Here is a 9,377-nt window from a genome sequence, read left to right as displayed (position 1 = left end):
GATGAAAAAAAAAACAAACCCTGATTTGGGAAAGCAAGAGCAGCTCCTCACCAGCAGGAGGGTGCCTAGCATGGAGCAGCGAGGTGAGGGAAGCAGGGGGACAGCTGGACAGTGTCTGTACCACAGGTGAGTAGTTCAGGCACTGGTAGCTAAGGTAGCAGTCAGAGGAGCCAAATTTGTCTGCTATATCAGATTCAACCCTGTCCCACAAAGCTTGTCAGCAGTGGGTGGAGAGAGGCTGCAAGTCCCAGCATCCACAGGGACTGAGGGATACCTCAGACCTCACTCATTATTAGAAGGGCTTTTCCCTGCCCAGCCTGTCCGCAGTCGCTGGATCTGGTACCTCTTGGCCACAGTGCTGGGAGGGAAGAACCCTTCTTTGCAGGCATCTGATCCCCCCCAAGCTAGGTAATGAGGCTGTTTAGAGGCAGTGTTGCTGTTTTCCTGGAAAGAGCAGACAGTCACAGTGCAGCAGAGCTTCTTTGCAGTATCAAAAACAACAGAAGGCTGTGACTGACCCATTTTCAATCAAATGGAAAACTCTACTTTTGTTTCCGATTTTAGTTTCTCCGTTTGACATCTCATAGCAACAGCTTTGCCCTGCTATTAGCAGTCTATCCTTGTAAGGCAAAGCAAGAGCCCATTAATGAGCCAAATTTATCACCAGGGGAACTCTGCTGACCTAATTACACCGGCCACGTATTTGACCCATTATGTTAACCTTCCTCTGCCTCCTCCACAGTTAAAAGGAAAGCACCTTTCAACTTTAATCAGGACAGCAGGGAATACAAAGAGCAAGAATTAGGAGGAAAAAAAAACCCCAAACAAACCCAAACAAAAAAGCCAGGCTGTTCTCAGCATCCCACAACACAAGACTTGAAGCCATAACCCCAAAGCACATGCATCGACAGGGGACATACATCAGTAATGGATGCAGAACAGCCCTGACGAAGTCAGCTCTAACCTGCGTGTACGTATGAGCACTGGAAGGATGCCTGAAGGATGGCCATTTACAGGGTGGCCCCAGGGACGTAAAGCCAGTCAGCAATGGCAGTGGGCAGGTGAGTCATGACTTGCAGCCTGACCCACCAGTAAGTCTCCATGGGATTGTAACGGTTGTTCGGGCACGGTGAAGTGAGTGCATCAGTGATGTCATTCAAGACCAGAGACATGTCCTTCAGGCCACTATTAATGAAGGACTTCATCAGGCCCACATGGCGAATGAAATACTCGCTCCCATAGTCCTCCCGCACAGTGTCGCTAGCTCCGCTCCACAGTGCCTCAGCCTGTTTGTCGATGCCGTCCACCGTCAGGATGCCTGTTGCGGCCACGAAGTTACTGGGCTCAATGAGGATGACTCTGACACCCCAGCGGTACATCTCCTGCCGGAGGCAGTCAGAGAAGGCTGCCACACCAAACTTGGAAATGCAATAGCAGGAGCGAGATGGACTCACCATCCGTCCCAACATGCTTGTGATATTCACCACACGACCTAGAGAGAAAAGAGCAGGGAGAGATAATGGGCTGCAGAAGCAGCGGTCAGAATTTCTCAGTAAAACATGAGAAAAAAAAAATGCTTTGTTTGATGATGCTGATTTGTAAAATCTGAATCTTGAAGAGGTGTTCAAATCCCCTGTCCAAGGAGCCTCTCTGTCTCTTGACTCAAGCAAGGTATCCCCTGCTCTGACCTCCTCCATGGGTGGTACATATGCCTGTCTCTGTATTAAAAAGAATTTACAAAGCATGCAAGACATTCCCCTCCTAATTTCCAAGTATGGTTGTACCCAGATCTTCTGAGGCTATTAGCTGTGTGCTCTCTCATCAGTGTGTCCCACTCCTGCATCTTGCTAGAGAAGGGTTCAAGCTCTCAGTAGCAGGGTTATGAACTGGAAAGCGCACAACACAGCGTGATGCTATACAAGTGTTCTGGTTCTTTCTGTAAGCACGACAGCCCATCTGCAGCCTCCCTGCCTAATGTAGCTACATGCTTCTAGACCTGAGCTGGATGGTGGAGAACCGCTAGAGGTTTTTCTGAAGGTGCATCATGAACTGCACAGCCTGCTTGCCCAGCTGGCTGGCCAGGAGTCCCTAGAGTGCTGCATGCCTCAGACAAACAGAGAGGAGACTAGACATGCTGCTGTCTACAGGGCAGCAAAGAGCAATTGTCCTAACTCCCACCAGCAGCCCCCAGCAGCCCAACTGCAGACGTCTGGCAGCTTGTGTTAGATCACGCACTGCCTAGGGGCAGCCACAGCAGTGGTCACTCCTCTGGTGGTGGCTCTGTCCTTCCACAAGACACGTGCAATTATGGTTTCAGAGGCACTTACAAATAGGCTCTTGAAATCTCACCAGTTTTTTTACAGAGAGGATTTTCACAGATGTGGAGCATGACACTCTTCAGCAGCTTGAAATTTTAGCTGAAAAACAAGTGGGTGACTCTGCTCTCTCATTCCAGACCTAAATGCAGCTTGGAGGGACTGTGAGAACCACCTGCTGACCTGATGGGTAAGCTACCTTTTGTAGCGAGATGGGCCTTCTTTAATGGGTACTTACTTTCTGGAAATGGTATCTGAGCATCTTCTCCCTTACTGTCCTCACAGAACACACAGCTGTGCTAGCATTCTCCCACACATGCTAAATTAAGCAGCTTTTCAGAGTTCTGCTCACATATATATATTTCTTTTTTAAATAAAACAAAGACTTTTGATAATACTACTGTCTTGTAAGACATCTAAAACAGCTGTTATTGACAGTTATTTATTCTACTCTGCAATCACCTGTGAAATGAATAACACGAAGGGGGAAGATTCAGTTATCCAAACATAAGCACTTTTGGACTTCAGAGGCCAGAATTATCTTGTCCATCCTCCAGTCACCTTTTCTAAAGGTGGCCTGGCGTCCTGTGTCATATCTGCCAGCACTGCGTGAAGGTCTCATGTCCTGGGATGTTTAAGGTAGCATGTGCTGTGTAGGTGCCTGGACTGTCCCCAGAGTGGCCCATACCACCAAATGCTTGCACAGCACTTTGAACCTGGCTGCCTAGTTTGCCTGCATGCCTCAGACACCCTCCTTGGACTGCGCAGGCATTCCTCGAAGCACAGTCTGACACATGAGTTTTAGCTACATCTCTTTGCTGTGCTGCAAAAGCATTCTCTCAGTCTTGCCACACTGCCCAGTGTACCTTTAGCTCTGCGAATGAGGGGCAGGAAAGCCTTTGTCACCCTCACAGTGCCCCACAGGTTGATCTCTGCCACCTTCTTGTAGTTGTCTAAACTTGTGAATTCCACCTCTCCGAAGGTTGAGATGCCAGCGTTGTTCACCAGGCCCCAGAGACCTGCCGACAAACACATGGTTAAAGAGTGGAACGAAGAAAAGTGTTGCAGAGAAGCAGCTTCCCTTGTTGTTCAGAGTAACCCAACCCCTTGACAAAGAACTGGGCACTTTTGTAGAAAAAAACTTGTAGAGAAAAACCCAGCCAAGGAGATGAAATACACCCTTGGTATACCAGAAATGAAGCCAGTGGGGCTTTGGAACATCAGGGAGAGTGATGGGGTCACACAAGCACTGCCTCCCTGAATGTCTCCCCTAAGGTCAAATGCTGTCCTGAGGCTTTGTATGGCTGGATCTGGCTGACTCCCTTTCATGCTTCCAGTTGGTTCCAGGTTTGTCTTCAATCAGTGACTTTATCATGGCTTTTGCGATTTGGAGAGGGTTGGATTTTCCCACAATTAAAAAAAAAAAGGAAGGAAAAGAAATATCTTTGATTTCCAAATCCTCTTCACAACTTCGACTCACTGTTTGGGAGAGTGTATGGTATTGATCTGCAGGTTCATGACCTCGTTAACAGCTGCTGTATTTTAGTTCAGGTATTTGGTTTCCCTCAATCCTAACTATAGGAGATGATGACAAACTTGCAACCAACCCTTAAAACTACTAGAATTTAAAAATTAATGTCTTCTGTGCATGCAGTCCTGTCAAAATTAAATTGACTGCGCTTACCAAGAGCTTCTGCACTGAGCCCCTTACATGTCCAGGACTTAGCAGGTCACTGAGGACTTGACGCTTCAAAGCGATTACTGCAGGAGTCCCAGTGATAAACATTTGTGGGACTGAGTCCGTACTTTGTCAATCTGTTGAAGCATAGGACTACACAGCCATAAACTGCAGGAGGAACAAACAGAAGAGCTGGAACAAGATAACAGAGTTGCTCCTCATTAGACGTCCTGCTATACACCATGGTTATTTTTCACTGTGTAAGTATTCAGTTGGAGTCAGGGCCCTTTTCCACCCCCTGACCTTCCCCTCACCACGAAGAACAAACACGGACCTAAGGAGGAATCTTCACGTCCAGGGAGCTCTGACACTGCTATCAAAAGCACCCGCGTCACGCCACCCTGTTGATAAGTTTTATCAAGTGCACTCTCAAAATTTTTTGGGCTCTTTGCCCTGCCTCTGCTCTATAGCTTCCTTACCCTGATGTATGAAAGTCTTTTAATAATTTCCAGCCTACATTTATTCATGGTCAGATAATAACCATGTGTTATACTGAACACAGCCCTCTAAGCAGATTGCAATATTGTACCATTACCCAATAAATACCAATGGAGTTTATCCTCCCAATGTATTTAAAAACACCAACATGCCCTTGCTAGACAGGGTCTCTACTCTCACATCGGCCCTACTAACCCTGCCCCATTCCCAGCTAAGTTTGTTTTCCTTGAAGCCTGTTGACCAGCCAGCTATAGCAGACCAGAGAAGGTCACATCCTACCCAGTGATAACAGTGCATTAACCCCAGGGTCTGTCCCAGAATGGATTTGCCTATTATAGCTGCCACCATTCCCACATCTCTCAGCTCTCACATGGTGATCCCAGCACTCCTTTTGCCCTGCACACTTGTCTCTGACAGACAGTGGTGAATATTGCTCCAGTTCACTGGCCTGCAGCTCTGTCCTCCTCCAGAACAACCCCTTCCCAGCCCTCACTGGGCTACAACATCCCCAGGGGCTGTCTGGGATAACAGCTAAGTCGTGGCCTCCAGCAAAAGCCAAGAAAACATCTTGCTCACCTATCCTTACTTCCATTTTTATTAATTCAAGTTTCTAAATGCTGCAGTCAGGTAGTTCTACTCCTGCTCTGCTCAAGATCCCCTGCCTGTTTGTTACTCCTGCACTTACTGAAGCTGCCAGCTTTAATGGGTCAAGATAACTCCGAAATTCACACTCATCTGGCAGCCAGCACAGCATCTCAGCCTGAATGGGGTTCCTGGTGCTGCTGCAAAGCAGGCTCTAGTTGCTAGCAGGAGGGCCATGGAAACAGGGCATCTGATGGGCTAATTTCAACAATAACATGAAGCTACGCAGAGCAAATTTGGCAGGGATTTGCCAAAGACCACAAAAGACTTAAACTGTCAGTCCCAAACTGACCTCTGCAGAGTATTCCCAACCCTAAATTTCTCTACAACAATGTCCCATGTCTTGGGTTACAAGGTTAGATTCACGGACATTCATGAAAACATTATTTACGATAGTTCATTCTTGGAATTTCACTGCTCACCGATCAGATCACATTACATACAGAACAAAGCGCTGATAGGTACCTGATCACAGGGCTGTCTGCTGAACAGCAGTGTGTTTATTGCGCAGAGCCTTATCACTATTACTTCTTTAGTGTCAACAATACAGTGGGAACTGCACAAGATTGAAAACAAACACGGGCACTCCTACCAGACCAGAACAAGTTTAGCCTTATGTACACAGCACAGGGAGAAGAGGTATGAATGTACAGCACAAGAACCGTTCTGCACTAGCTCCTCTAGGGCCACACGCAGTGTGCAACAAGCGCCTCTGTGCAAGGCACCTCAGTCTCAATAGTCCCTACATCCCTGCACTTATTTATTGAGAAGCCCCAAACCTCAGTCACACTGATGGGCCTAGAAAGAAGCCTTTGCTGCTTTGCACACTGTGCTGGAGCAAACAACTACAGGATAAGGCTCTCAAGAGCAGGAGGAACCAGTCCAACTTGCTCATCAAGGATGCAAGACTTCTCTGTCCCTGCTACACATACGGTTTTGCAAACACTGCTGCATTTATAGAAGCAACAGAGCTGCTCCCTTACAAGCTTTCACTCAGTGGGAAATGGCTCTGTGCCACCACTGCTGTTGCTGGGCTCCTCAGGAAAAAGCTTGAGAAGCTGTGAAATGTGTGACGAGGGCTGGGTGACTGTGTAGGAAGAAAAAAATCACGCAAAGAACATGTGTGGGATCAGAGCTTGTACGTAACTCGGTTACATTTCATATGCTTGTTTTAGGAGGAAGGGCGTGCTCATGTAATTTGCATGAAGATTAGAGCTATTATTATTTACTAGCTTTATACTTGCTGTGAACAAAGACAGGCCCATGGCAGTCTCATCCAAGCTTCAAGAGGAGCAACCATCATCCAGCCACATGACCCTTAAGTCCTGGAGCCACAGATGTGAAACTCCAGTCCACCCTCAGCCTGGGTCTACAGCTGCTGTACAGCTTGCTATTTGCATAGAGGCTGCAAGGACACCTATGCAGGGCAAGAAGCCTCATAACGGCACCACATGGGAAGAGGTTAGGTGGTGTCAAACCAGGCTCCAACCATAAGCTCGCATCCCACTGACAAACCACTTCCAGGAAGGAAAGAAGCATGCAGCAGGCATCTTTCACATGTTCTTAGGGTCCATGAGCTGGACTCATGCTTAAGGTGGCATGTGGATTAAGCAGGTCTATACCATGCCCACCCTGGATCCTGTGTCACATCACCTCTGGGATGTTGCATGGCAAATAAAGCATGAATTGACCTGGCTGAAGAATAATCCAGGTTTGGAGGCAGGTCAGTTCTGCTCAGCACTCAGTTACATGAATAGGTTGTACCAGCACAGCAGAGGAGAGAGCAGTAAGCAGCCAGGGCCTGTCACCTCTTTGCTAGCAGGGTCACTACAAAAAGGTCTGTATGGGCCAGGCTGCTACTGCAGCACCAGGAGGGGATCAGGCTCTGGCCATCCTATGGCCTTCACAGATACTCAGGGAGAAAGACACAGGCTGTTGTGAGCTTGCTGCCACTCATCACTTTTTAAGGGACATAGAGTTAGAGCCTAATCCTCCTCCAGCCAGTCTTGGTCTCTTTCCATGTGGCTGGCACATCAACAGCAAGACAATTCTCCTCACTGACCCGAGTACAGCACTGCCTGACTGCCAGCCACACACTGTCACAGGCCTCCAGGCTTCTTAACCCTCTTTTGGCAGTGCAGAGAGGGAACAACCTGGTCAGTGCATAGCCTGCTCTGTAGGAAGGATTCTGTGAGCACAGCAGAGCACCAGCTGTGCTGGTAATACGAAGATCCCCACATACCTTCCTCTGGCTCCTTCAGGGTCCTCTTCACAAAATCCACAGCCTGAGCCACCTCCTGGTCACTGCACACATCCATCTGTAGAACTTTCATGCGATCTGACTTCATGTTCTTCAGCTCCCTGGCTCCATCTCCATTCTCATCCTGTCCAGCAGGAAGGAAAGAGGTCCTGCTAAGACTGACAGTAATGCAGCTTGGGGCCAGGCAGTTCACACTGACAGGAAATAGACGCTATTGAAACTGCACACAAGTGTAAGCCTGGTGCACAAATAAGCATGCGAGCCACACAAACAGGCGTGCAACCCACAGCCCTCTTCCTATTCCCTCCAGCACAGCTCCTAGATCTGCCTCAGTGACCCACAGCTCTGAAGGGCCACAAAGCCCCTGCTGTTAGCTCCCTGCAGAAGTTTTTCACATCCCTAACACTGTGAAATACTGTGCCAGCCTGGGGCAACCATGGGTGACTCTCCACTTCCTCAGTCTCCATGCTCTGCAGGTAACATAGCAAACACTTGTACAGAAATCAGAGCCAGATTTTCCAGGCTTAAAAGCAATAGGCTAATTAGGCACTGTACTCATGTCATCCCAAAATATTGTCAGGCTTCTAATGAAATAGTATGGTCAGACCACTTTGAAAACAAGACAGCAGGGACATCTTTGGTACACCTAACAGCAAATAGTCTGATGCTACAGACTACAGCAGGAAACATGTACAGCTGAACCTATATAACAATAATATTTTGCTCTTACTACACAGCAGAACAGGGTACACAGGAATACATGCACAGTGGAGATCTGCCACACAACAACAAGATTACAGACATGAAGCATGAAAGGGGGAGATTCTGACTAAGGAAGCAAGAACAAGTCTTTTTTTTTTTTTTTTCTTCTTCACACTATATATAAGAAAGTGATGGCTCTGCTTTCCTGCCTATATTTTTCCCTTCTTTCCTCTTCCCTACCCTGCCCCCCACTATCATTAGAGATTCTGTCAACTATTGTGAGTTTTTTTTTGTTTACTCAAACATAAACACAGTTCAAATACCAAATTTTACCTGGTTACTTCCAGACAGGATTGCTGCCTTACAGCCTCGCTCAGGTGGTATGTAACAAGTATAAGTGAAAAGAGCACAGATTAGCCATGCAGTTCCACAGCAGGATTGAGATATTTAATTCGCCAAACTACTCCCTGAATCACAGACTCTGTCTCATTAGTGAGGAAGAAGTTATGAATTGGTGAGTCAGCAGCCTGGCTGCCACTCTTCCTTTAGCACTTGATACCAACTCCCACAGCACAAGGGCAAACAAGGCGAGCAACCCTCCCACAGTCACCTGCTCAGCTGCCTCTGCAGCCAGGCTGATGTAAAAAAACATGTAACAGCTTAGTTTTTCTATACATATCTCAGGCTATTTAATGAATGTAGTATGCAACACTTCACCTTCAGTCCAGTGAAAAATGACATGTAACGAAGGAAAAGAGCCGAAATGTCCATGAGACATGAGAAAAACAAAGCAGCACTCTTAAAAAAACAACCCAAAAAAACCCCCAACATATAGTTACACCAGCATTATGACAATACTAGGAATGAATTGCTGGCCCCATGGCTGCATATCATTTCTGACACAACTGACTTATTTGCTGGTTTTGTGATAGCTGGAAATAAAGGCTTGAAGCTTTTCTAACGCACATCAGACATGGTGTGTCTAGTCCTCTTATCTAGCTACGAAAAGAACCTCTGAAAGTGGCATTACAGGTAGTTAATTACATAGTCACCAAAATACTATATTCCCTTTGAAACGGGTGAGGGTTGTGTAATGCCTCACTGTATTTCCGGAAGTTGCTCTTGCATCTCACTGCGTTATACAATGCAACTTTCAGCTACTTTACAGTGAATGAAGTAGAGCTAATTCAGCTTGTAAAGAGAGATATTTACTGTATTTATATAGCAACAAAATCTTAACTGTAACTGTACTCAAGTCCCAGTTGTCATTTCAGAGCACTAA

General features: G+C 46.9%; 1 protein-coding gene across 1 annotated transcript in view; it reads right to left on the bottom strand.

Annotated features, from left to right (window-relative positions):
- Nucleotides 1-1,010: 1,010 nt before the first annotated feature.
- Nucleotides 1,011-9,377, bottom strand: part of LOC104620297 (D-beta-hydroxybutyrate dehydrogenase, mitochondrial-like) — a gene marked incomplete at its 5' end in the record, with an annotated part of 13,349 nt that continues 4,982 nt past the window's right edge. Inside the window, 3 exons of the mRNA XM_010286474.1 lie at nt 1,011-1,492; nt 3,182-3,334; nt 7,376-7,517. Of these exons, the coding sequence (XP_010284776.1) occupies nt 1,011-1,492; nt 3,182-3,334; nt 7,376-7,517 (777 nt within the window). The remainder of the gene's footprint in view (nt 1,493-3,181; nt 3,335-7,375; nt 7,518-9,377) is intronic.

This window comes from Phaethon lepturus, unplaced genomic scaffold (genome assembly GCF_000687285.1).
Source record: "Phaethon lepturus isolate BGI_N335 unplaced genomic scaffold, ASM68728v1 scaffold24434, whole genome shotgun sequence".
Taxonomy (NCBI): Eukaryota; Metazoa; Chordata; class Aves; order Phaethontiformes; family Phaethontidae; genus Phaethon; species Phaethon lepturus.
The sequence above is the reverse complement of the archived record's forward strand: the minus strand, read 5'-3'. Positions and strand labels throughout refer to the sequence as shown.